Below are 27276 nucleotides of genomic sequence, written 5' to 3' on the forward strand. Positions count from 1 at the left end.
CTCCCTGTATGGAGTTTGCATGTTCTCCCCCGTGCCTGCGTGGCTTTTCTATGGCTACTCCTGTTTCCTCTCACATCCCAAAAAACATGCATTATCCCTTGAGAACCCAAGACATCCTCTTTTAAATTGTGACCCCATGGGTTCTCTAGGGTTAATTGGAGACTCTAAATTGCACCTCGGTGTGATTGTGAGTGCGACTGTTGTCTGTCTCTATGTGCCCTGTGATTGGCTGGCAACCAGTTCAGGGTGTACCCCGGCTCCTGCCCGTTGACAGCTGGGATAGGCTCCAGCACTCCCACGACTTTTGTGAGGATAAGCAGCTCAGAAAATGGAAAGATGGATGGAAAAATGTAGCAATGTCATTAAAAGTGCAATAGCATTGTCATTTAAAAGTAATGGTATCATATGTTTAAAATGTAAAATCAGTGGGAAAAACTAAAAATCTCAACAGACTATCAGTATTCATGCATATACTGTACAGTAAGTGCAATACACTACCACTTAAATATTTTTCCTTCCCTTTGTGGGCAATTGTGAGAGTGAGAAAGTTATGTCATAAATAGCATAATATGAATAGAATTCCAAGATCATAGCCTATTTTTTTGAAAAAAGGCATATTCTGAACCAGAGTAAACACAGACCCATAATGAGGCCGAATCTGCGCACGATTTCCCGATTTGACTATTACGGTCAACAAAGATTATTTGATGCCTCTGCGTGATTATCCTTTGGTGTGAGGTGTGTGAAGAGTGATTTTTTTCCCGTTATCTGTGAAGATCTTTTTTTTTTTTTTTTGTCCACCTGACCTGTAGAGATGTTCAAAATCGGTGTGTGTTTACTCGGATTTAGTAGCGAGCTGATAGATGATGATGCTGGAAGCAGTTGGTGTTTTTAACGGTACACACAAAAGTCTGGTTGATCCTGGCGTCCGGTTTCACTGGCGCCGAGACGGGCGTCCGCCGACCTCGGCAGGAAGAAGATGGCCTTCTGCCTCGCCGTAGCCTTGGGACCCGGTTTAGGTTTTCCGTTCTTCTTGAGCGCCACGTACCACTCGTACTTCTGCGACTGATACGTGTTGTAGTGGTTCTCCTCGTATTTCTCCAGGAAGTAACACTCATCGTTGAGCGTCAGCTGCAACACATTGGGAGGTTACGGCTTACCCATCGTGACAATTACTGAAATGTAATTTCATGTGACCAGTGTTCCAATAATTACTACTTATCATCAATTTCATATAAAACCTCTCAAAATAGCTTTGTATTGGGCAATTACGACAACCTAATTATTGTGTTTTTCTTATTCTTCATGTATCACATTGTGGAACTTCCAAAGTAAAACAGAGCCTATTCTCTTCCTTTCAGTTTGCTTTAGTTTAAATACATTGGTAGAATCAATGATTGAATGAAATGGAATTTGATTCGTATGAAGGTTGTAAAACTTAACTTAATAACTGTAAATAAAGGGGGTGCTTTAAGCAATCTTTAATAAGCATCTTCAAAGTTATTGTTATTATTTTTGGTTAAATTACACACTATCTCTCTTTGTCACCCAAGCTGTCTTCGCCATTATTTACTACTTTAAAAATGGGCCAGGTTACTTGTAGAGGTTAATAATAGTAATAGAAAATAAGAACAGAAAGTGTTGTGACAAATGTAAAACAGTTCAATAGTTAAATCACAATCCATTCTCATTTTTAATTGTGTTGTTTATGATTATTTCAACTTACTGATCCATAGAGGCCCCCTTTGTTGTTCATGGCCAGGTACCTTCCCGTGTGCTCACCCGTCACCACGACCACGCCCACATTTGTAGCCTGCAGCCTCAGGATGTCTGTGGCACAAATGACATCGCACATTGCCATAGCATGAAGATATTTCGTCAAGTAGTAGATACTTTTCATGAAACACACCCACTGGAAGGTGCATACCAGTTAACAGGGGAATTACACACTTAAAATATGATGGAAAAAAAATACAGAATACAGCATTACCGTAGACACTTCAGTATATATTCAACCATAAATGTAACACTGTGAGTGTTTTTAGTAAACAGGAATTTGTTACATTAACATAAACACTGGTGACTTTAGGTTTGGGGCTAAATGTTAAAATTTGCTGCCACCATCTAGCGCTTGGAACACAAATTTTTGCTCGCAACTCAGGATAATAAAAAAAAAAATATATCAACCGACCATAAACTTGTATCTCATGATAGTAAACAACAGCTTGTATCAAACTTGTAGCCTATCAAATTAATTGATATCCAATAAGTAGCTCACAGTTTAAAAAAAAAAAAAGAGTTGGTGACCCCTGATCTAAACAATAATAATAATTTTTTTTAAAAATGCACATTTTAGTGAAATATTGAATCAAGAGTGGCTTACTTACCATAGGGGTCATTGTGCAGCCTGCCTCCATTGACAATCCCATCAGGCAAAATCCTCAACTGGTAACCTCCATTGAGGCAGTGCAGCCGAGTGAGAGCGCGACGCTCATGTGTGAACAAGTCCAGCGAGGCGCTGGGCAGCCTTATCACATTTCCTTCAGACATCCTCCCGAGGCTTTGAGGCTCGTGATGTGAAGCAGACGCGCTGCCTTCTGCGCTCATGTCACCTGGCGAGTGTTTTGGAGAGAAAGTGAGGGAGCTGGGCCCGAACAACCCCTTTTGAGATAAGAAAGCCGGAAATGTTTCACTCAGACCGTGCACGATCCGACTTGTTTACACAATTACCAGTGTAAATAAATAGGAAGGCTTCCAGATGGCAGTGATGTAACTTTCGGGTGAACTCGGTAATAGGGCCAGACAACATCATAAAAACACATTGTTGTAACTGTGTGCAATGTCTCTTTTCAAAAACAATTGGGAGATGAAAGGAAAATCTGACACTCCATTCACATTTTTAAGCAAAGTGTTAAAACGTGAAACCTAAAATATTTATGTTTCGATATATTCATGTAGAATACTCATGAAAGCTTCAAAAGGTAAAATGTCTTTTCAACAAATTCATGTAAAAATGGGAGTCTGGATCAGGGTATTTAATGTACGTATTTTAGATAGGCACGAGACACAAATAGCTAACCATGAAAACGAACTTGGTCAAGAAAATGTATGTATCTATCTCTTGTCTGTCTGCTAGCTAGTAGTAAAATTAATAACCTTGGTAGCTAGCTAAAATACTGACGATGGACAAGCTCAAGCGAGCCATGAAAGGTTGCAAGCCATTAAATACACTCAGTCGCTACTATCTTAGATAGATATAGAGAAAATCGTAAAATATACTGTATGTAAACCGCCAGCTAAGACAGATGGATAGGTTGTCACTGTCTGTCTGTATGTTAGTCATCGCACTGAATGTTAGCACTGACTTCTTGACACGTAATATTTTGATTGCGGAATAATAACTCGTCTGCTTTAGCACTGATGAAGCAATTTTTCGCGACTCAGAAGCAGCAGCGTCTGACATAAGAAGTTTGGTATTTACTCAATAGCATGCTGAGAAAAAGGCTACTAGGGAATGACGAAAACATGTCAAGAGTTCACATGTGGCTGTGTGGGAGGACTGATTATAAAAGTACCTTGAAAAAAACAAAAAACAAGGTTTTCTTCTTCTTTAGCCTGTTCCTTGCCTGGGCAAGACCCCAGCTGGTTTTAAATGATATCCAAAGACACATTATCTGACGTTGCTGAGATTATACCACATCAGATCAAGATTTAAGACTTCCTTGCCAATTTTATACTGGGTAATACTTTTAGCAAGCTTTTACCAAAGACATATTCAGACCAAGAATTTGAACAATAACTGACCATGTTCGGGAAATTGCGATTAATGGTCAGATCAAGACAAGAATCCTGTTATTTTTTTTATTTTCTTCGCGCTCGCTACTATACCCTGCAGCCTTGGTCTGACCTGTTATCTTGGGCTTCGGGAGCTTTGACGCAACCTCACACCTCCATAATTGCCACCATTATGAATGGTCATGTTTGAGAACACCACTCATGCAGTCAGTGTGGTCTATGGGGGGCGGTTTTAGTAAAACTCGATGGGGGATTAGGTGAAGTGTGGCTACATTCAAATCTAAAAACTGCTAATTCCCCTTTTTATTGTCAGATCAGGATTTACATTTTCTTTGCTAATGTTCTGTTGGGCAAAATCTTCAGCCAACATTCCCAAGCATGTTCACAAGATACAGTATGTAAGACAGTATGTTGACTTTGAATGATACTGGATCAATACAGTATTACCTAAGATGACTGAAGCATCTGAAGTTAAGTAAAGCAACTTACCTGATCCTTGACAATGTTCCACTGGAAGCAAATTTCAGTCTAGAGCCCCATTAATTTTTCATGTTACTTTTTGCAGTTTTAATTTCCAGTAAATCTTTGTGACCACGAGTGAGAACCCCATTAGTGTTGATACTAAAAATTGTATTTTACCAGGATTACTGAAGTAGATGCAATTTTCAAGAAGTAATCTTAAAGAAATCCCAGTCATGCCAAAGAAGGAACCTGATTGATTTTTGAAAATTCTATCCAGTGGAGTGGACCCTAACTATCGCTCGCATGAATGACATTTACATAAACATTTCTATGTAAATTAAGTCAAAACAAAACTAAATCCATGTGAAAGGTTGCTTACCTGTGAGCAAGTGATGTGATGGTGCTGGATGACAATCCTGCCTTTGAAAATGTTTGCATTTCTTTTCTGCGCTGCGACTTGAGCAGCCAATGCCGCCCCATCTTACCCTACAGAGTTCATTTTAATGGGCCTGCGCCAAGACTGTGCTAAATCTTAATAATCACAGGAATAAAAAGGGAGAGTGGCATCCTCAAATGATTTACTCAAGTGTCTTGTCTGACCAGCTGTTATCACATTCTTAGGTCCACTGATAAACAATAAAAGAAAGATGTAACTGGGATAGGCACCGGCACTTCCGTGACCCTTGTGAGGATAAGTGGCTTAGAAAATGGATAGATGGATGTTAGTTAAACACAAAACGAGGTTGACGTAATCTCCCAGAATTTCTCTTACTCACGATACTCGGATGCCTTTATCGGTTTAGTTATGCGACCAAAAAACCAAACCTGAATAACAACCGGCATCATAATGTGCTGTATCAGTGTAGGAGGATGTATTTCCCAGCTCCAAAAGGGTTATTTGTGGTTCGTGTGTAATACAACACATGACACTCACGATTAAGATGGTGGCAATTTATCGAAGAAAAAGGTGACTAATTCAAATGATGTAGAATTGAACACTCACTGGTCATTTTTGGCTGCAAAAAGAATCAGAATCATCTTTATTGTGCTAAGTGTGTCAAAAACACACAATGAGTTTGTCTCCGACATTTGGAGCCTCTCTATATATTGTGATCCATCCATCCATCTGTTTTCTTAGCCGCTTATCCCCACAACGGTCGCAGGAATGCTGGAGCCTATCCCAGCTGGAGGCGGGGTACACCCAGAACTGGTTGCCAGCCAATCACAGGGAACACGGAGACAGACAACAGTCGCACTCACAATCACACTTTGGGGCAAATTTTAGAGTGTCCAAATAATGTTGCATGTTTTTTGGGATGTGGGAGGAAACCGGAGTGTCCGGAGAAAACTCACGCAGGCACGGAGAAAACATGCAAACTCCACACAGGCGGGTTTGGAATCGACCCCCGATCCTCAGAACTGTGAGGCCAACACTTTACCAGTGGATCCACTGTGCCGCCGCATCTCTCTCTCGCTCTCTCTCTCTCTCTCCTCTCTCTCTCTCTCTCTCTCTCTCTCTCTCTCTCTCTCTCTCTATCTATCTATCTATCTATCTATCTATCTATCTATCTATCTATATATATATATATATATATATTATATATATATATATATATATATATATATATATATACATATGTGTGTGTGTGTGTAGTTTGTATACTCTAAATCATGCCTCTTTGCTGGGATAGGCTCCAGCACTCCCGCGAAATTTGTAAGGAAAAGCGGCTCAGGAAATAGATGGATATATATTTTTTAATTTTTATAGCAAAATGATTATCATTTGAATTATAATTTCCATAATTATAACTAATTATACTATTATTGTTAGTCTTATTATTGAAGTAATGAAAATAATACATCGTTACTATTGTCATTATCCTCATTATTATTAAGAATATATATTATAGTAATAAATAGAGTAAAAACCTAATTAAAAAGTATTCACGGTTGCGCCGTCAAATTTGTCACGTTACAATTTTGTTCGTTGCCGCGAGAGGCCGTGACATCCTGCAATTTTTTTTTTACAGTAGACGAACCAAAGACCAAACAACCTTTCACAAATTACATATTCTGTCATTTTCATGAATTATTCAAAGCATTTCGTGTGATTTCCGGTGATATATATATATATATATCGTTCATGTGCTGTTTTGTTGTTTTTTTCGCTAGAATGGTTACTTCCGGTTTTGTGGGTCGAGGGATAAAAACGTCACCAAATGCGACTGTTTAGCTCTTCATTTATTTACGATGAGCTATCTATCCGTTTACCAGCTGGTTATCTACACAACTGCTATAAATTACTTTAAATGCCACTAAATACAAATAATGACCACTTCAACGTCTAAAAAAACGCCTCAAAAGATAGTACTATTTGCTTTAAATTATTGTCTTGTTGTCTAGCATTTTCTTTTAAATCTACAGGACAACTGTTAGCTGCTTGGTTGCTTAGTGTATGTAAAGATAAAGGTAAAATGTCAAAACAAAATCAAATAAAATCAACGTAGTTGCTCCTTGACGGCAACAGATGACGCCAGAGTGCTGCTGATGCGTTCACTTGAGTCTTGGTGACGTTCTGTCAGCGCTGGCTCTCATGACATCATCTCCCTTCAAAACCAGTGAATACCCCTCCTGCGGGCAAAGTTTAGTCCTACATACGGTTACGTTATAAACAATTGCGTAAACAGTATGTTAGCAGCAGAAACCGGGGTATCAGTTTATATATCTATTTTTTTAAATACAAGATTTAGTTCAAAATGGTGAAAAAACTCTTACAGGGTGTCATACGCTGAAAGCCTTCGCTGTCCGAATACTTGCCTGTGGTTCTGATTATAAAGCAACATTTTGGGGTCTGAAAAATGCAGATGTAGCAACGTCCGCCCCTTCACCCCTCAGATGCACCCCATTGGCCAAGAGAGACGTCAGTCAAAGACTTAGCTGTGCGGCGGTAGGTTGACCATGAACTGTGGAAACCGAAACGTTTACGCGAGCCGTCCACATTGTCACAGTTCTCAATCGCGTATTGCACTCGCAGCCTCATCATCGCCCCCATCCGACTGACCGCTGCGGCATGACTCGGTCGACTGGAATGCAGCACCGGTTTACATGAGCATCTGAACGCCCTATAACGTTTATTACTCTCATTGGATGTTGCACTAGTCTAGTTCTCGAGTAAACGCGTGAAACTAAACAGGGTTTTGCAGGATTTAATAACGCAAGATTATGCAGGTAAGGTCCCCTCCTCCTCCTCTTGGATAACATTTCACACGTTGTTTACATGTCGTAAACGGATTTTTGCATCCCCCCCCGCGATAGCCGCTCTAGCAGCCCACGTCAGGGATCGCCCTCTGTCGTCCTCGGATCTTTTTTTTTTTTTTTTTTTTTTTTTTTTTTGAGCCGGCTCGTCCCAGCAGCTTGTGTGTGCAGTCAGGGGGCGAAGATGGGACTCCCCGCCTTGGAGTTTAGTGACTGCTACCTGGATAGTCCCCAGTTCAGGGAGAGACTCAAGTCCCACGAGCTGGAGCTGGACAAGACAAGCAAGTTCATCAAGGAACTCCTCAAGGATGGCAAGGCGCTCATCCAGGCGCTCAAAAGTAAGTTTGATCTGAAGACAGCACAATCATTTCCATGGTGACGAATACGCGCGATTACACTCGCAAATATCAAGATTATAAGGATGCCCGTAGCAGAACCTCCGACTCGGAGCTAAAATCATCTCTGGTATTGTAATAAATCAAACAGCCAATTGACAGTCAGTCCAACAACTAGCACTGTACTGTATGTAGCCTGTGCCTTAGAGCTAAACTCCCAATAATAGTGTAAGTAAACATAACATATTCCCATAGAAAAGCTGCATACTGAGTCCGTCATTTAATCAACTGAAAAAAAGAAGATGGTAGAATTGTTTTCATGCTAACTTTTCCAGCTGGGAAACTCACTCCATTCACTTTCTACCAGGCTGTGTTGTAGATATGTAACAGGATTGCAATATTTTGACCTTGGATTTTATGATGGATTCTCAAATTGCAGTATATAGACAGAACGTTGCATAACAGTTATTGTTTTGTCGCTGGTCAAAACTGAGATTCCGAACTAACCCTCTTCGCATTCAAAGGCACAGTATAACTGTGTCACAGTCTCACCACTCAAGCTTCCTAATTCTGGTTGAGAAAAATGAATGAATGCATCCACAACAGTTTTTGACCATCAGTCCAACAGCAGAAAGAAATTGACATGATCATTTTCAAGCCATAGGAGTCTATTCGATTGCTGTTTCCACTCCATTCCCTTTGCATCAGCCTGTGTTTTAGTTGTGTACTGTTGTGGTCGTTAACAAGTTTACGTTCAAAATGGCATTCATGGATCGACAGCACAAATTTTGACCTCTGCTGGTTGCTGCCTCCAAATTGCTGCACAATTTTGGATCTCATTAAGATTGTGCAGACTCAACTGATGTTGTGGCATGTGAGTATATTTTTTACAAGAAACAAAGTGAGGACGTCACCGTGTCCTAATGTAAGCGTGGGACGAGCACGTCACCCTGCTTGTTCTAGTGCTCTTGCTGTGTTCAAGGTGTAAGATTGCAAGTGTCTCCCCCATGCTGTCAGCGCCTCTATTCTCATTAGCTTTTTACTGGGAAGATACTGGGAGTGCTGTGCTCTTCGTATCAGACACCCGTGAGTGCTGGTATGTGCGGGAGGGTGTGTAAAAAAGCGTCCGTGCTGTCTGGATGTCGATAACAGATTGAGCCGCGACGGAGTTCATCTTGTAAATGAGCTGCTAATGGCTCGTGGAAGTGGATTTCATGTCTGCTTGTCAGTTGATAAAGGCAGTCAGAGCAGCCTCTTTTACACCAAACGAACATCAGTACTGACACGCTAACTTTGCAAGCCAGGGGAGCATCGCTCCATTCAATACAAATACAAACTTGAACTTTCCACTGCGTGTCAGCAGTAGTGTTCTTTTTTTTTTTCAAACTGTGTCACCTCTTTCATCTGATGTGCATCCTTCTATTTTTGTTCAATGGTGAGATCTGGAAAATCCAAATGAATGACAGTTGTGACTTTTCTCTGCAGTTCTAGCAGAGTGCTGCTGCTCATCAGCAGACATTTCGTGTCCCATTTCTCTCCATTGGATTACGTAGTGGGTTTAGCTATTGCTGACATTTTCTCAAGATGATTGTTTGCAAGTGCAAAAAGCAAAAGGGGCAAATTTCACAGTTGTTTTGACGAGTACCTTGACATTAAAATGTTGTTCTCTTCAAATTATCCCATTTAATTTTTTTTGGGATGTCTGAGAGAATAGAGTCTAGGTCACTGCTGGATTGTCTTCAGTTTGGAATGCGCGCGTGTTTGTAATTCTGCGCACATTCATGCACATATGTTGTAAATATGGATATAGTGCATTCCTTGTAAGCATGAGAACTGTGTGTGCGTGCACGCTGTGGGAGCGATGAGGTGATGAGGACAACGCCTTAAGAGGGATTGAAGTCATTAGGATGTGAAAATGCATTGTGTACTGCTTTTATTGCCCATGTTAACTCGCCCCAAAATTATGCACTGCCCAAGATTCTTGCATGATATCAATACGGCTATACCAAAAAAGTGTCAGGATTTTGCTTGCATCTAAAGTTTCAGAGGCAAAATTTTCAAAAACTCCATGTCTTGGCAGTGCTGAGGAAAGAAGCTGGCATCCCTCCAAGCAACCAGTCCCTAAATCCACATATTGGTCCACAACAGGCCTGAAATCCCCCACTGACCAACACTATAGTGACTTAAGTCATCGTTCATAGATCGTTCACAGAAGCATGCTGTATAAACGTGTCTCGTGAGGGAGTCACGGTGGACGACGAGTGAGCACAACTGCCTCACAATTCGGAGGTTGTGGGCTCATATCAGGGCTTTAGTCTTCCTGAGTAGAGTTTGCATGTTTCGCCTCTACCTGTGTTGGTTTTATCCAGGTACTCCAGTTTCCTATTCTAAAAACATGCATGGTAGGTACCTTGGAAACTCTAAATTGTCTCTAAGTGGGAGTGGGAGTCATTTTTTTCGTCTATGTGGTTGGTAGTGGGAGGTACAGCATAAGACTTGTTTAGTCAATGAACATGTTTTGTAAACTTTAGCATCTGATTGGTCACACGTTATAGCTAAAATACAAAAGTTTTATGATAGAGCAGGAAAACGTAAACATAGGTTTGAAACTGTTAAAAATTTTCTTATTTTTCCTGTAATCAGTCAGAGTAACTGTCAAAAAGGGGAAATTTGCAAACGTATACACCAGGGCCGAAAATGACTGCAGTCGTTCCTCACAGCCTCAGTTACAGTATGCAGTGTGTCTACAGACGTATTTTTGTGGCACGTGGATGAAGCCTGTGGTCACTTAAAAAAACAGCACTCCGTCCGACCATTAGCGCCGTCTTGACAATGGCCTTGCCTTTTTGCTCTTTGCTCTGATTTCAAACTGAGCCTTTAACGTTCGAGTTTGTGTGTAGATGACTCTGTGCAGAATGGGCCTTTTTTTTTTTTTTTTACTCTTGTGCCCTGTTAGCCTCCTTTATGCCTTTGTCTTTCCGCAGCTATCCACTGTGCTGTTGGCGAGTTATAAGGAAGTTAATAACAGCCGCTGTGCAGTGTGGCTGTCAACTACTGATAGATGAGGGCCTTGCGCACACGCATGTACACTGCACCATAACTAATTCTCAATTATGGCAAATGGAGGGAGTCAGATCTTTGTTTCAAAGGTCCTCCTGAGGAGTATGTGCCAAGGGGCAAAAGGAAAAGAGGGAAAAAAGGACATCATGGCCTTATTATTGTTGTTTTTTTCCTATTGAGTGTGGAATCTAGGTTGTGGAGGAGAGAATGGGCGCTGCGTGTCAGTGTGTATGGAGCGGGACTTGAAATATGAATATTCCGCATTTGATGTTAAAATATTTTGCTTCCCATGGGATGGGAATCTAATAGGTATGTGCGTATTCTCTGTACTGTATTTGTGTGTGTCATTGCAGTGCGGCACAGAGGGGCTTGGGGGGTCTTCCTCAAGCTGTGATCTACTCTGTAGGGGAAGGAAAATAGGGCATGAGTGAGCTCTGTCCTGGTGCTATTGTTGCTTTACATTTGCACATATACATACGCACCATACACACACACAAAACAAAAACTTCATCAGCATTTGAATTCGTAGCATGGATGGGTGTGGTGTCTCTGATTTGAACAGCTTTGAAAAGTAGTTGTTTTGTTTGTAAACTATGCCAATAACGTAGCCTCCAAGATAATCAATTTAAATTGCAAGCATGTGATTGGAAACTGGGCTTACATAGAGATAGTACACATGACCAATCTACCAAAAGTTGTTTGCAAGCATGATCATGTGGTGCGGTCTTACCTTCCACCAGCTGTGGCAATGTTGCATTGGTATCATGCAAGATTCCCATTTTTGTGACCTGGTTTTGATACCCAGGAAGCGCAAGATTTTATAACAGGCTGGTTGCAGCTAATGACAGAGAACTTGGTGGCCAACTTGAGAGTTGCTCAGATTTGACGTCTATCGAACATGGTAATTGAAGTTCCCTTTGGGGTTTATCAAGGATATGTAAATAGACAACATAACAATTAGATGATCTTCTTAAAATAACTGATGTTAGTGTCGTACTGATGAGTTAACAGAAGAGTTAAGTGTGTCAGTCAACAAGAAATCTGTTCTAGCTTTTTGATGTTGCCCCAGTTGGATAAGGCCAAGAAGGAGTTGATGAGGTTTGACAAAAACAGACTCATAAAAAAAAAAAAATGAAAAAAAACGTGTATCTCAAGGCACCATTGCATGAAGATTGTCAATGATTTTTAATTGTCTACATGTTCAGGTAAAACCAAAAGCACTAATCAAGCATTTTTATTTTCATACGGCAGTGACGGTATTATAGCTCATTTTATTACCACATAGTTTCATCATATTTTAAGTAAATTCCAATTTAAAGAGAGTTAGCACCATAAAAGATGCTGGATCCACTGCACTTAGAGTGGACTCAGCTCAACATTGTGCTTTTAGCGCAATGTTATTTCGACAACTGTTCAATATTTCATCACGTGAACTCATTGTGTTACACCACCGGGCGACGACAGTGACTCAGCCTTTCGATGCATCCTAGTATTACTTGCATGTGTTTATGTTTCAGGGTACATAGCTACTCATGCTGAACTCGTTACCACAGCAACGGCTGAGAAATGACTGTAATGTCTGGGCAGAGCACCAACATCTAATTGGGTGAAGAAATGTTTCCAGAGACGTGAAATAAAGTGTAGTTGTGTCACTTAAGTAGAAGCGCTGTGCTGATTGCTACTCAACTCATTCAGTGTCGGTACCGCCTTGCTTTGTGTGAGCTTGTTGCTGTTTGGTCGTGAAAATATGCAGCTGCAATTTCACCTCCTGCGTAGAAAACAACTTTTACTGCAGGTGGTTGTTGAGAGCCTTATTATTGAATTGACACTTGGCAAATTACTGTTGCCCAATGGGCAGTTCATGTTCAGCTGTTTCAACATGAATGCTTACCACAAGTTGGACAAAAGAGGAGGTCTGGTTAACCTGGTAAGAAGATTATATGTACACATCTCTCCCTCTGCTCCCATTTTATTCTATTTATGCTTTTAATTTGTGTGAGGTTTTCACCATAGAAAGGTGAAATGCAACCCTCAAAGGAAAAAAATGCTCAGCGTGTAATTGAACCACAATATTCATCGCAAATTGTGAACTAACCAAAGTTTTCATGAGAAAATATCTTTCAGAAGTCAACACATTTCACAAGCATTCAACTCATTGTGTTTAGTTTATTATCCTTTCTTCCAAGAAAATAACAATAATTTACCCATAAGGAGAAAACCTGCAAAGCAAAGCATCAGGAGACTTTTCTATTCAGGCTCCTCAGTATAATATTGCAAATAGACCAGTGGAGCTGCGACTAATGCGGTATTGTCTTGGTTGCTCAGGCAAATACATCAATCATAAGTGGACAATATACAGTAATGTCAGCCGATGCATGTTGGTTGTAGTGTATGGCAGTATAGAGCTCGTGCGCATGACGTCACCATTTTCACGGCGCCATATTGCCGGTCAAAAAGAGCTGCTCGACAGTGTGGGAGACATTGAACCGGAGCAGAATATACACAATGCCCGAGACTTGTTGTGCTGTTAGTTGTTACAATTGATGAGACAGATATCCAAAGAGATCATTCTATAGAATACCAACTGAAAAGACCAGAAAAAAATCGATGAATTTCGGCAAATAAACGTGATGGCAGGTCCCCAACCAAATACACACGCCTGTGTAGCGATCGCTTCATTTCAGGTAGGTATTATCATTCTCAATCTCAATTTCCCATTAAGTATTTATAATGCCAAGTTGGCTCATTTGAGAACAATTTGTTAAAAAAAAAAAAAAAACTAAACAAAAAAAAAACGTCACGGAAGCGTGTTGTGGGCACACGTTAAACTTTGGTAATTCTCTCCCTGATAGACGTTTTTACATTTTTTTTTTTATTCATGCATTGTTCTCCAATGTATCCAATGCGTATTCAAAAAAAGAAAAAAAAATAAACTGTCGGTCACAGTAATGTTTACATAGGTTAACGTGTGGCTGCAACATGTTTCTGTGTACGGGGGCTGAAGCCTATCCCAGCGGTTTGTCTTTTTTTAAATACGCATTGGACTCATTTGAGAACAATGCATATTTAAAAAAAACGTCTGTCATGGAGAGGTTTACTGAAGTTAAAAGTGTGGCCGCAACATGCTTCGTGTACGGAGGAGCTGTCTTTTTTTTTCTCCAATCCTAGTTAATGAATGCGAGTTTGTGTAAAACCAGGGGTCATTTACTTAAATATTGGTATTTGTATTGAAACAATCTGAGTGGCTCCATCACTATGTGGGATTTATTCTTGATTGAGAACAGATCCAGCAGCGAAGTATTTGTATGCGTCCACACTTTTCTACACTTTCAAACTCTTCCGTGTAAATCTCGACGACTTACTCACCAGATCCGTGTGTAGATTCAGTTGTCCAAGACAAGCGGAAGCGGGTTAACGGTCCAATTTCTTATCGGCGAAAACATCAACTTCGGCATTAAATATGGGTCCAATGTGCCAAGTGTCTCTCATTTTTCCACGTACCTTTGTTTATTATCACCTCCCAAATGTTTAACGGTATTGGACAAAACTCAGGGCGTCGTGCTATAAGACATATTTTCCTGCCGTCTCCAACCGATTTAACATTGAAGAATGCTTTGTTCGACCGTCAATATGGCCAGTCACATGACTTCGGTGATGTAGGTTCACGAGCTCTATTGTGTACCGCCATTGCTAGATTGCTGCTAGCCTTATGTTGTTCACTGAATGTTCTCGCAATGTCTTTATGTCTCTTATGTGTTCTCTGTCAAGTGTCTCTGTTGTCATACTGGAGTGGCTCTAACAACCGGACACAAATCCCTTGTGTGCTTTTGGCATCCATAAAATAAAGATAATTCTGATTCTGATGTTACAGACATCTGTACAGGTTGCTCAATCAGAAGCACAGAATGCAAGGTGCAATCATTTTAAATCAAAAATAATGTCTGTGCATGATTGGCTCAATCAAAACCTAAACAACCTCCACAAACATGGTGCTATGAAAAATAAAGGAATCTTGCAAAGTTAACCCAGCAGCCGCTGACCTTTATCCCCAGCCTCCCTGACCTATGTAGAAAATTCTCCATCTTCAACTAATTACTGTGCATTACTTGTAAAATCCCGACTTGTTGCAAGAACTGTCTCCCAGGCTACACCAACGTTTAAAAAAAAAAAATCACAGCAGAGGAAGCCAGAGGGTGATTTATTTTGTCCTATGAACCTCTTAAAAGGGAATCTGCGGCTTGAGGTCTCCATTTGCCTCTCAGCCTCGCGGGCGCAGATCCAAGATGAGTGTGTGATTATGAACTAGAAACTCTCAACCTCCAGTGGCGACAAGGTGTGGCTCTCATTTGCAAGCGTCAGGCTTGTTGGAAAACGTCTGCCCAGACTTGCAAGAGTCCAAAGCAGCTGCGATAGGTCCCGTGTGCACGAGCCGATCCACAGGTGAGGCTTAAATGCAAAAGAAATACGACAATTGCATTGCAGATTCCCAGACGCGCATGCAAACGCATGTCAACTGTAAAACAATTATTACCCTACCACATCAAAGCTTTGAAAATGAACAGAGCAAAGCCGGTTTCACGAGCTCGAGGCCTTCAGTGTTGCACATCTGTGTGGGAACCTGTGAAACTTCTCACATAGAAACAAGTGGGAACAGTGAGCGTGCCAGAGATATACAGTAATACTTTGAATCTCGCTAGTTGGAGTGTGGGTGGGTGATTTTTATTTATTTATTTTTTTTTGCTCTGTACAAGGATGCTCTGTTCTGATTGAAATTGTCAGCCGGATATTCATTTGAGTCAATAAAACTGTAAGATGCCTTTGAGACTTCCCTAGTTCACATCCCAAAAATTGCGATGGACCACACGAAGGCGTCTTTTTGAGGTCGGTGTTTATTTGTCTTTAAGTGGGTGACGCATTTGGCAACTAAATGGGGCACGACGTCTACTCAAATCACGGCCAACATTTGAGGAAATACGGACTAACTCTCCTTTTGGACTTAAATGTTCAACAATTGCTACAATTTACCCAAATGTTTTTACTGGTGATTGCTGTCATTTCAATGTATCCGAAGGTTGTTTGGTGGAAAGGCTGGTTGGAAGAAAAAATCTTGAAGCAATACTTGCATGAAAACGTCAACATCCCTCTGAGCTCTCCATCAAGGGCCTGTCTGCTAGGATACTTATAACATGTCAAGAAAGAATGCTGACGAGGCTTTTTTTTTTTTTTTTTTGTGTGTGTTCTTTCGGCGTGGCCTTGAAGAGACTCTTCCCCAACCCGCACTCATGCCCCTTTTTCAGTCTCTTTCCTTTTAGCTGCGGCAGTGCTTAAACTCACCGTGAATCCAATCCACGTTAATGGAATGAACCATGCCTCTGCATTTTCTTTTATCTAGGTGACTTGGGACTTAAATTGCTTGAAAATCCCTGATATAGTGAGATGAAATATATTGTTTCAACAGATGAAATCTAGTGTTTTGTTATTGCATTTTTTTGCTTTGATAATGTACAATAATCATTTTGAGCATGTTAACCATACATGTCCAATTTTTCCATTTTCTTTCATGCACCCAAAGCACTGGATACATAAAATATATGATAACATTGTGTTTTACAACTTAATGTTTTTTACATGCATCTCCTTTGGCTGTCTGATTTTGCTGAGTTGTGGAGAAGACACTTAAAAACAAGAGCAACTTGTTGCTAAAAAAAAAAGATAATAGGTCAGATGGCCAAATTGGCCGTGAGCTAATGAATTACCATTATTGATTTTATTGTGGAATAGCAATATAACGCTTTGATGAGGATTTCGTAAACAAGTTTACAAACACAGGAAGGTTTTTTAGGCCTCTATAACAAGGAAGTCTACATTTATAAAATATGCTCCTTTTATCATGCGAGTGTCCAGAAAAGGCCCCTTCCGAGAGCCGCTTCTGGTTGACCTGCTTTTGTTCATATTTTCCTAAAATCGCTCCCTTCCCTCTGATTGGTTGTTTCTGTGTAGAAGACCCACTTGCGAGAACACGTGTTTAATATATTGACAGCGCCGGCTCGGTAGCAGAGAGGTAGACGGAAAGCTTCACTGGTGACGTAGATGAATTTGAGAAATTCTAATGACCTGATTTCAGTTCTCTTTGCAGAAGAAAACATCTGGAGCTCAGGAATGCAAGGGTGGTTTTAATTAACGTTTCATGTGTTGACTGAGCCATCATAGAAACAATATTGTGGTACATCCCAAGTACTAGAACAAGACTTTTTAATGCTCTGAACAATAAATGTCAATGCACAGTACTTTCTTTTTTTTAATTAATCAGTGATAGTAGACCATATATATATAAGTAATTTCAAGTTGATCTCGAAGGTTTCTGTATTGATCTCTGATTCATGCCAACTTCTTTTATGACTTCAACATTTCCGTTAGCAACCTATTAGATATGATTGGTCATCCCATAAAGTACCGTAATTTCCAGCCTATAAGCCGCAACCTTTTTCACACTCTTTCAACCCTGCGGTTTATGCGGTGAAGTGGCTAATTTGTGCATTTTTTCTAAAGGCCACAAGGGGCCACTCGAGCAGAAAAGGTAAAAGTGAGACCGGTGGAAGTGACTTTTACCGGTCAGGCCCTGTTAGCGCTGCGCTAGCGTGTGTCTCAGTGATTTTTTACTGGCATGTTTTTATTTTTTACCCAGACCTGTTAGTGCGGCGCTAGCGTTAGTGTTAATCCAGCGCTAGTGTTAGCCCGGTGGCGCTAGCTAGCATTAGCATTAGCGCGGTGGTGCTAGCGTTAAACTCTGTGAACCATCTTTGTAAATATCTCATGTTTCAATGTGGGCACTTGCGGCTTTTACACAGCTGCGGCGTATGTATGCGCCAAATGGTATTTGCTTTACAAATGTACTGGGTGAGGCTCATAACCAGGTGCGCGCTGTAGGCCGGGAATTATGGTAGACAGTGTTGCATCTTTTCACCTCAGGAGGGTTTGTGTCGATAGCAAAGCCATGAACATGCGGTTGAGTTTGACTCAAAGACACAAAATATGTCCTCTGCGGGTGGGCTACAAGGGAAGATGTGACACCACTGCTGCTAGAGGCCACGCCAAACGCAATAACCCATTGGCACGGAGACCCACATTGTGTGTGTATTTGTATGTGCATGTGTGTGCGGACGCACAACTCCCATCCGTTTTGTCCCGCCTACTCTTAAAATAACGGCCATCTAAGAATATTTAATCCCTGTTTTACCACACTGTCCTGCCCTGCCTTATCACTTAACTCCCCACACGCACACGAACACACACACACACACACACACACACACACACACACATTTGGGTGGGCATCCTGTGCACACGCACGTAGTAGGGGTTAATATAAGAGGGGTGGCCCTCCGGGTGCAAAGCCCGCCAAAGCTCAGCTTTAATGGGGTAATCTGGTAGGAGTGTGGGAGTTTGTGTGCAGTGATATTGTTGGGGGTGCAAAGCTGCCTTACTTTGCCGGATTGGTGTCTGGCTCACTAATGAGAAGGGGGTGGGGGTTTTCATTATTCATATCGATTTCCAGTTAAATAAAATCTACATAATCCACACGCTGGTTAATAATGCTCGCTGCCATTCATAAAACTGGATTGTAGTTGTTATGTTTTTCACCTCAATACTTCGGACCTATTTTACCGACGATTCAATTTGATCAGATTCCTACTTTCAATAGACACACCATATAATGCTCTTCACGAATCCCTAAAGCTTCAAAACAGGAAATACATAATATTTTAAATGACCAAGTTGTTGTTGGGTTTCTTTTTTTTTGCATTCACTTTTGTCTGGCATAACTTTAATGCTTGTATCAGTGGGAGAAATAAACCAAAACAATTTAAATATAAGATCAAAAGACACCTGAGCAAATCCAGTCCCGACAAAATGCTGCAGAGTTTCTCTGAAATGGTGACGAAAACACAGTTGTGATGCAAGGTTTGTTTGTCTGCCTCCGCAGTGTGCTGTGGCTCAACAGACCATAATGTTGGTGTCTGTTCATTCATTTGTGCATGATTGTGATTAAGTAATTCTTCATTGGACCATTTTTTAAATGTATTTTTTTAACCTAACTACAATATAAAATGGTAACACTGTCAACCTTGTCTTTCAGTGGATTTGGCATCTTTTCTTTCACCAACCAGAATACTTTGGTAAACTTCGTTACAGGAGACGTTTTTGCGGAGGAACTGATGTGAAGTTCAATTCACTAGAGTGCATTGTTTTTCTCCTTTCATTTGTAAAGAGTCTAAAAATGATATATACAACCAGACTAGATTTGAAAAAAAAACAAAAAACAAAAAAAAAATGTTACTCTTGCTTTATGAAACTAAATACTGGGTTGTACTGTGATGTCACACTAGTTATGAAGCTGAGGCAGTTACAGTAGCTGTCTACACTCCTTATAGAAACGAGTCAGATGAGGGTTTATTGAGGTGATATAAACTTGAATCTATCAGTTTGTTCCAAATGTTGCCTAGATTAACTTGTACGAAAAGAAAGACTCCAAATTAAGGAAAGTCTGCATGCCCTGCAGTCTGCTGGGCTCCCATCAGATACGAAAAGAGCTGATAATGCGAACAAAGAGACTCGACTGGAGAACTTTTTTGTACAATATGCCCATGTGTGGTTGGACACTAACAAAGTATGTGATGTTGCCTTCGGGGCAGTTTTGAGTTTCCCATTGAGACCAAGAATTATGGTGGCTGTAAAAGCTGACATATACTGTATAGTAAATGGCGGATCCTCTGTTACGGCTCTGTTTTGAAAGGAGGCTTTAGAGGAAGCTTGCCAATTGAAAAGTGCATTTTCTCTCAGAAATGTGATTCTTTTGACAGCCAATTAGAAGTATCTTTTATTGCCTTTTACTACCAAAGATGCCGTTTTACCTGTTCAATTAAACACTTGATTTTTTTTATTTTTTATTTACTGTCTTATGCTTTCGTCAACTATCCCTCCCAACAATTCAGTCATCCATCCATTCTTCTTTCTGTTTTCTATGTTTTGTTCTAATGAGGGTCACGAAAAAACTAACTGGACCCCATCTCATATGACTTTGGATGGTAGACCTGGATGGGTCACTAGTCAGTAACACGGCACTTTTGCATAAACAATCTTTGAAACTCACATTCTCACCTGACCTTTGACTCATTCATCACTGAATAATCATGATCACCTTCAAATTAGCGTCATTCTGTCAGCGTCTTGTTGAGTGTCTTGCTTTGCCGCTATTGGCTCTAAGTGGCAGCAGGTGTCGGAGACAGCTTGCGCTCATGCGTGCATTAGTGTTCAGACTAGCATGAACACTCACATGCTGCGGCACACACACCCGTATGGCTGTGCGGGCTTGAGCGTTTGTTGTCGCTCAAGAGCCGATGCGAGATAGCACACAAGGGAACGATCACTCGAGGTGTCAAACATAAATACTTTAACGTTCTGAACTGTGAACGGAATTGGTCAGCAAAACCACTACAATGGTAATACGATACTAGGTCTTTTAGGTGAGGTTCCTTTTCCTTCAAAAACACTCAGTGTGACTGAGACATATTTATGCATTCTCAGAATCGGAGACAGGAGAGCAGTCAAAGTGCAATCCTTTCTGTCTCAGATTGCTTTTGAAGCTGAATTTCTGGCAATACAGAAGACATCTCTGGCAACACGATCAACACCTGCAGAATATAAAGGCATCAAATACCTCTAGAGTCGAACCATTTGAAACAGCTTTCAGTATAATAGTGTCGACCATACAAAAAAACAACCATTCACTCTTACATTTGCATCAATGGACAATTTCGAGTTTTTAGACTGCTGGAGGAAGACGCAGTACTTGGAAAAAACCCATTGCAAAAACATCCAAACATTACGCAAGAAGACTTGAACCCAGATGCGTAGCTCCAAATGGATTGGGCAGTTGTACCTAATCAAATGTCAGTGGTACAGTGAGAAGGGTGTGCTCTGTTAAAGGAGAAATCCAGTGCTTTGCATGAACAGTGTTTCCAATAGGTCATGTAAAATGTACCCTATTTTGTTAAGTGCGTAAACAAAGGCCCCCAGGAGCTCCAGGCCGGCAGCCGCAGATGGTTCTTCGGACAGGAATGACATGGAGTCTGACGAGCGAGCTCCGACTGTTGGCCGCGAGCCGAGCTTTCAAGCGGCACGAGGCCTTGAGCCGAGCTTTGGTGGTGGCGGAGGCCTTTAGCCTAGCTTCGGCGTCCGGGGCCAGCGGCCTCCGCTGCCTGGAAGCTTGGCTCGTGGCCCGCCGCCGCCCGCTTCGTTAGCCCCGGATGCCGAAGCTCGGCTAAAGGCCTCCGCCACCGCCGAAGCTCAGCTAAAGGCCTCTTGGCGCCTGAAAGCTCAGCTTGCGGCGCGCGGCCGAGCTCGCTCGTCAGAGTCCGCGTCATTCCTGTCCGAAGAACCATCCGCGGCTGCCGCCTAGGCCTCCGTAAGCCTCAGAGTAGTCAGACTTCGTGTCATTCCGCCCGAAGAATCATCTGAATATTCAACCTTTATTACAGCCACAGGTTCAAATCTGTATGGAAGTATTCCTCCGTCTTCCTGATCAACTGATACTGCTATTTCTTCATCAGATGAGGATAAATCCGAGAAATCAGCACTGGGCATAATGGTGTCCCATGTAATCCAGCGTTTGGAACGGCACGGTATACGTCAAGTGTGCCCACGTAGATCAGGTGACTCGCGAAAATGGCAGCGCCCCTGAAAATTCATAATTGTCGATAAAAATCTTCTCAAAACACTTAAATGAGAGGGGATTTAACATCACATTGTCAAAATAGGGTACATATTACCTGACCTATTGGATAAACTGTTTATGCAACGCACTGGATTTCCCCTTTAATGGCAGGCTGGTGAGTGTCAGATGGCTTTGTAAAGACAATTAGATGACTTCCCAGTGTGCATATTGTAACTAAATTGGTGACAGTGACTTTCAAGTGCACAAACATGTGAGGTTATCATGTAATGAGCTGTTACTTGGTCAAGGTTTTGCGTTGTCCTGTGTGCCAAAATTTGAGTGAGCTTTAGATATGCTGCAACTGAAGTGGAAAAAAAAAAAAAACAGAGCGCTACAGTTGTCAATGTACTTTCACCCTTTTATAACCGTCCAGCACAAATGTAAACACTTGCAAGGAGTATGAAGGAGACTCAAAGACTCCCCAACTCGACTCAATCCAGGTTCCTGAGGTTACTCACTATTATCTCTTTTTGATCATAAAATGCAAAATTACAAAATGTTGCCATTTTTCTTACGTATAATGGACCAAACCGACAACTGACTGACTCATCATAAATCGTTTGTTCATTTTCTCCACTACAAACTTGAAATAATGTACTTTTTAATAAAGGGATGAGAATTTAAGATTTTTAAAATCCAATTCATCAAAAAAATTAATCAACAGATTAATCAATTATTAAAATAATCATGGCAGCACGGTGAATCAGCTGGAAAGCGTTGGCCTCACAGTTCTGAGGTCCCGGGTTCAATCCCGGGCCCGCCTGTGTGGAGTTTGCATGTTCTCGCAGTGCCTGTGTGGGTTTCCTCCGGGCACTCCCACATCCCAAAAACATGCAACATTAATTGGACCCTCTAAATTGCCCCTAGGTGTGATTGTGAGTGCGGCTGTTTGTCTTCATGTGCCCTGCGATTGGCTGGCAACCAGTTCAGGGTGTATCCCGCCTCCTGCCCGTTGACAGCTGGGATAGGCTCCAGCACTCCCCTCGACCCTTGTGGGCATAAGGGGCTAAGAAAATGGATGGATAACATAATCATTAGTTGCAGCCATTGTTAATTTATCAAGACAGTACACAGAAGTCCTAATGTTAAGCAATTAATTGTCTACAGGCCTTCAGGTGTTTATTTTCACGGCATTGTTTCAACTGTGTTCCAATTCTGTCTTAATGTTGGGAGCATGGATGTCTGGATGTGGGATTTACTTCCTCATCCTGTTCTAGTTTTAGGACTTCCTGTTTCATAGTTCCCAAGGACAAAGAAAGTTAGCATGAGAGGAAAAAAAATTACACCAGCTGCAATTCATACTGTATGCATGTTCTGTACATACAGTACACATATGTGAAATTTTGCCAGTTGTCATGGCTGTCATAACAGTCCAAGGGGATGATAATTTAAAACAAGCACCACTAACTTAGGACAAGAACAACTCTTTACATTAGGTTTCTTTGGGTTTTTTATTTCAACGACAGTGTTCATCACTTTACGTGTCATTATATTATACTATTTAAAGACAAAGGAGAACAGGGTGTCCCATTCCTTTCTACCGCAGTCGTTAGATCGGCCAAGCTGCAAAAATGTCTGGTTTCGTCTTCCATCATGTCTCCAGGATTGAAAGGGGGTGGGATAACCAACAAAATAAGGTCAGGAAGGCCTCAGGCCAAGACTGTTGGAGGCTGCTGTTGAATCGGTCACTGTCTTCAAATTCCGTCACCACTGCAACTCGGGGCAGCCAACCGCCTGCTGGCAGGCGGTTCAGAAGGATTTCATACAAGTTTGGCAAGAGGAACCGTTGTCACGCTGTAGACACTTGGCATCTCAGGCATAATCCATCAAACAAGTTTAAACCCGGCACATCACTTCCACACAAAAAGCATTTTAAAAGACAACATTTGCCAGCTACGCGCCTGAACAGCTTTCTTGAGAAATGTGCAACACAAACATCACGACAGATGTTACCAATTCTTTTGTTAGATTTTATTCAGGAGCAGAAGGATCACAAATCCGCCCAAAAAAAAACAAACATAAAGACTGTGGTTTTTGTCTGGTGAATGCACAGTAAATTTACAAAATTGAAAAAAAAGCAGCACACTCTTTGTCATTAGGCCCTCATCCTCTAATATGACCAATTATGTGTGCACAGAGGAACCCCGACAGTTGAACGTAGTCCCTCTGTGGTTCTAAATTCTGCGGAAATAATGTGAAGGGAAGTTTATTTCAGGCTGGCAGATTATTTCTTGTTCTGTGAATCAAGCATTCCCAAACTGCATTAAATTCAAAGTCCACCAAACATGATCGTGTGAACAACTCGCTGCCAAACACATCGCTGGCGTTTCATCAGCGGCACTGTGTACTTTGCCGAGATGCACTGTTGCCACCAGTCATTTGAGGCATTTTGCTCTATTTTGTGTGCCTTGCTGTCTGGAACAGAGTTCAGGCTTACATTGGGCGACGGGGAGGAAGTGGATGGAGGCTATTTTGGAGGTTGGCTCTAATCTGGTTATTGTGGTTTCCATCTTCTTGCTCGCTTCTCTCGCTGTCACTACTCCGCTTAAGATAGTCTGCCCTCGTGGGTGTTTTTACCTTGTGTTAATACTTGAATGTTACAGTCTTGTGCATATTTTTTTTCACACAGTATACCCATTTAGAGTGGCATGTTAAGCGATCAGAACAAAATCCAAGGTTTGCTGAAAAACAAAGTGTACACTAAATCCCACTTCAAAACAAGACTCAGTTTGGCAGATAGTGAAGAACACTTCAAAAATGAAGCTCCAAGCTGTTTATTACAATTCACAGTTGATGTTTTATTGCAAACGTAAACGTAAAACAAATATAATTATGCGTTGTGTATTGAACCAAATGACATAACGTTGCCTTACGTCCACTAGCTAAATAATGACATAAAACGGCGAAAGGCCATAAATTGAGGTCGTAGTCTTATAACCCTTTCAGCAACGCATATTTGAACACAAACAATGCTCACAAATCATTTAGGGAACAACTGGTGTTCAACAGGACCTTCAACACTGGTCTTATTATTCCATAATAACTGCTTTATTATCTTCATTCATTTACTGCTTTTAGCTGACTTCACACCCCTTGTGGAATAACTTTTGCTAAGTTTGTTGACTAACAAAAACATAAAACAACTTTTTTGGCGGGGATAATTGCATGAAAATGTCTTATAGCTCATTTTAGCTGACAATGTCCCCATCATGACCCGAGTGGAAGTGTGAAATTTATCGTCTCTAACAAAATTCCTGGTGAAATCTTGGTGATTTCCTCTCAATTACAAGGTTGTCCACTTGTAGGCCGAGCTCATCCTAAATTCCTGCTGCGGATTTTTCCACAGGAGGCCAGCAGTCCGCGGGGCAATTTCACCCCATAGGCGCTGTTTTCGAAAAGAGATTCAGGAAAAAAAAGAAAACCCTCCCTTGTTGTCTGTGTTGGCTGTGTCAGCAGCAGGCGTGGCAGAAAATTCCAAAATGAGGACGGGAGACCGAGGTCAAGGGGGGGGGGGACGCAGAGCATAAATGTGTGTGGGGGTGGGTGGCGTGGACTGATTAGTGTGGAATTAAAAGAGATGTAAATTGATAGACGGCAATGAGGAATAACATCAATGAAGAAGGAATTGACATGAAAAAAGACAAAAATAAAGGATTTTTTAAGGTACTGCAAGAAAAAGAAATGAAAGAAAAAAAGAACCTCCTTCTTGTGACATCATGGCCTCTTTGTGCCCGTTGCTAGGATACCAAAGTTATTTGGCCTGGGACAAGAAGAGGGAGAACATAAAAGCTTCAATGATGTACAGTGTATTTCGTCTTCTTTTACTTTCAGTGTAGCTAATCTCCATCTTCCAAACTCAATTAAATTTTCAATTGCGTTGTCTGAAATTTGGTAAATAAAAAGAACATCTGCTTTACAGGACTTTGGGGAAATTCAGTTGTGCATGTAATTTTCAAAACCATCTTAAACTACATTACTCGTATTTTTGCAACCGTTAAAAATGTGACACAAAACGTGTGTGTGTAAAGATGATAAAGATTTTCGCTGATGACGGTTTAGTATTCCATTTCCGTGACTTCCTGCAGGAAAATTGAGTCTTGGAACAGAGTTTGTTCAGCCTTAAATTTCCACTGTAATTCCCCGACCCATCCAGTGGCACTTGACTTGAACGTAGGCAACGTTTTTACATTGGAGAGTCTTTCAAACCTTCACAGGAGCATAAATCCTCACGTGGCATTTGTGGTGCCTCTCAGGGCTGTTGAGCTCTTTGCATCCCTCACTGGCGTGACTCTCTGTCTCTCGTATCTGCATGTTTTTCTGACAATTGCTGCCCCCACCCCCCCACCCCCCATTGTCCGTCACATCCACAGTTCATTCTGTCGGGCGACTATTGTTCTGCCGGCTTTTTATGTTCATTGTTCAGCCAGTTTATGTTGGGCCCTGACCGCCATTCATTCAGTTTCGGGCAAGCAAAGAAGTGCGGTGGGTGAAGAAAAACACCATAAACTCAACTGAATTCCTTAGATGAGATTCTTCTTGGGAGTGTGTGCGTGTGTCCGTGCACATGAAAACTGTGCGCGTACCGTATTTTCCGCACTATAAGGCGTGCGTAAAAGCCTTTCATTTTCTCAAAAGCCGATGTTGCGCCTCATAATGCGGTGTGCCTTATATATGAATCAATATTGAGCCTTTAGTGCAGCTCCATCTAATGGATGCATAACTTAACCCCAGCCTCTACTGTAGCGTCTATTCTATGCGCCTTATAATCCGGTGCGCCTTATCATGCGGCGCACCTTATATATGGAAAAAGTTTTAAAATAGGCCATTCATTGGAGGTGCGCCTTATAGTGCGGAAAATGAGGTACTTTCTAAATGACTGAAGTGGCACATATTATAACACCAATTTTTGATCACTGATGAATTGAAAATGTTTACGATTTGTGACTGTAGGCCATTTTTCAAGTGGATTGGAAATGAAAAGTCCCTTTTAATTCGCAACACACAACAGGACAACCGCTCAGCATAATTTTTAGACTCGTTCGATAATCGTGATTTTGCTGACTTTGATCCACGGGGAGGTGAATTTGTTGTGTAACACGGGTTTGTAGCTAACACACATCAATGAACCAACGACAACTAGTCCCCGCCGTTAGCAAACTGAGCCGACAAGATGTGATGAAAGCCATCTGCCGAGACGGACAAAGGGGTTGTTTCCAGTGTGCGCGCGCAAGATTTGCTTTGTCAACGGGTGTGCTGTGTCATGTGTAGGCCTCTGTTTTCATTATACAGTAAGTGAATCCAAATGCGGGCTATTTTTGTACTCCTGTTCCTGGCCCTTTTTTCTTTTTCTGTTTGTGTGTGTCCATTGTCAACAGTCTGCCATACAAGTATGGTTTTCCACACCCACCACGAGCAAGCAGCTCCTCACAATAGTCTTGTAGCAAAGACAAATTATTTTGTCATCATGGTTTTCATATTTCCCTTTACCTCAAGTTCTCTTAGTCGTGACTGATGATGGTGGGTGTCACAAGGATCAAAAGTGCTGTTCAATAATTCATATCTGTAAACTGAATCTAATCACTGTTGTAAATGAGG

At 41.4% G+C, this 27276-nt stretch overlaps 2 protein-coding genes across 5 annotated transcripts in view; one reads left to right on the forward strand and one right to left on the reverse strand.

Moving 5' to 3' along the window:
• Positions 1 to 771: 771 nt before the first annotated feature.
• On the reverse strand, positions 772 to 5696 carry LOC133492212 (putative fibroblast growth factor 1). Of its 2 annotated transcripts, XM_061804284.1 has the most exons (4): positions 4637 to 5696; positions 2388 to 2612; positions 1727 to 1830; positions 772 to 1131 (listed from the first exon to the last, which is right to left on the reverse strand). In XM_061804284.1, the coding sequence occupies exons 2-4, from the start codon at positions 2605 to 2607 to the stop codon at positions 892 to 894; spliced, it is 564 nt and encodes a 187-aa protein (XP_061660268.1). In that variant the 5' UTR covers positions 2608 to 2612; positions 4637 to 5696; the 3' UTR covers positions 772 to 891. The 2 variants fall into 2 exon arrangements, with proteins under 2 accessions (XP_061660268.1, XP_061660267.1); XM_061804283.1 differs by lacking the exon at positions 4637 to 5696 and having other exon boundaries at positions 2388 to 4581.
• Positions 5697 to 7391: 1695 nt separating this feature from the next.
• Positions 7392 to 27276, forward strand: part of LOC133491711 (rho GTPase-activating protein 26-like) — a 61795-nt gene continuing 41910 nt past the window's right edge. For 2 of the 3 annotated variants that reach the window (XM_061803224.1, XM_061803226.1), the window contains exons 1-2: positions 7392 to 7485; positions 7573 to 7850. In XM_061803224.1, the coding sequence (XP_061659208.1) occupies positions 7697 to 7850 (154 nt within the window). In that variant the 5' untranslated portion in view covers positions 7392 to 7485; positions 7573 to 7696. Of the gene's footprint in view, positions 7486 to 7572; positions 7851 to 26794; positions 26970 to 27276 lie in introns of those variants that run through there. The other variant, XM_061803225.1, reaches the window with a different exon arrangement.

This window comes from Syngnathoides biaculeatus, chromosome 18 (genome assembly GCF_019802595.1).
Source record: "Syngnathoides biaculeatus isolate LvHL_M chromosome 18, ASM1980259v1, whole genome shotgun sequence".
Classification (NCBI taxonomy): domain Eukaryota; kingdom Metazoa; phylum Chordata; class Actinopteri; order Syngnathiformes; family Syngnathidae; genus Syngnathoides; species Syngnathoides biaculeatus.

What these genes read in the sequence shown, in the direction of transcription:
- LOC133492212 (XM_061804284.1), bottom strand. Translation starts at nt 2,607, where the DNA reads ATGAGCGCAGAAGGCAGCGCGTCTGCTTCACATCACGAGCCTCAAAGC. An exon ending in GCTGCACAATGACCCCTATG is followed by an intron (nt 1,831 to 2,387) that starts GTAAGTAAGCCA and finishes TTTGTGCCACAG; the next exon opens with ACATCCTGAGGCTGCAGGCT. An exon ending in AAGGGGGCCTCTATGGATCA is followed by an intron (nt 1,132 to 1,726) that starts GTAAGTTGAAAT and finishes AATGTGTTGCAG; the next exon opens with CTGACGCTCAACGATGAGTG.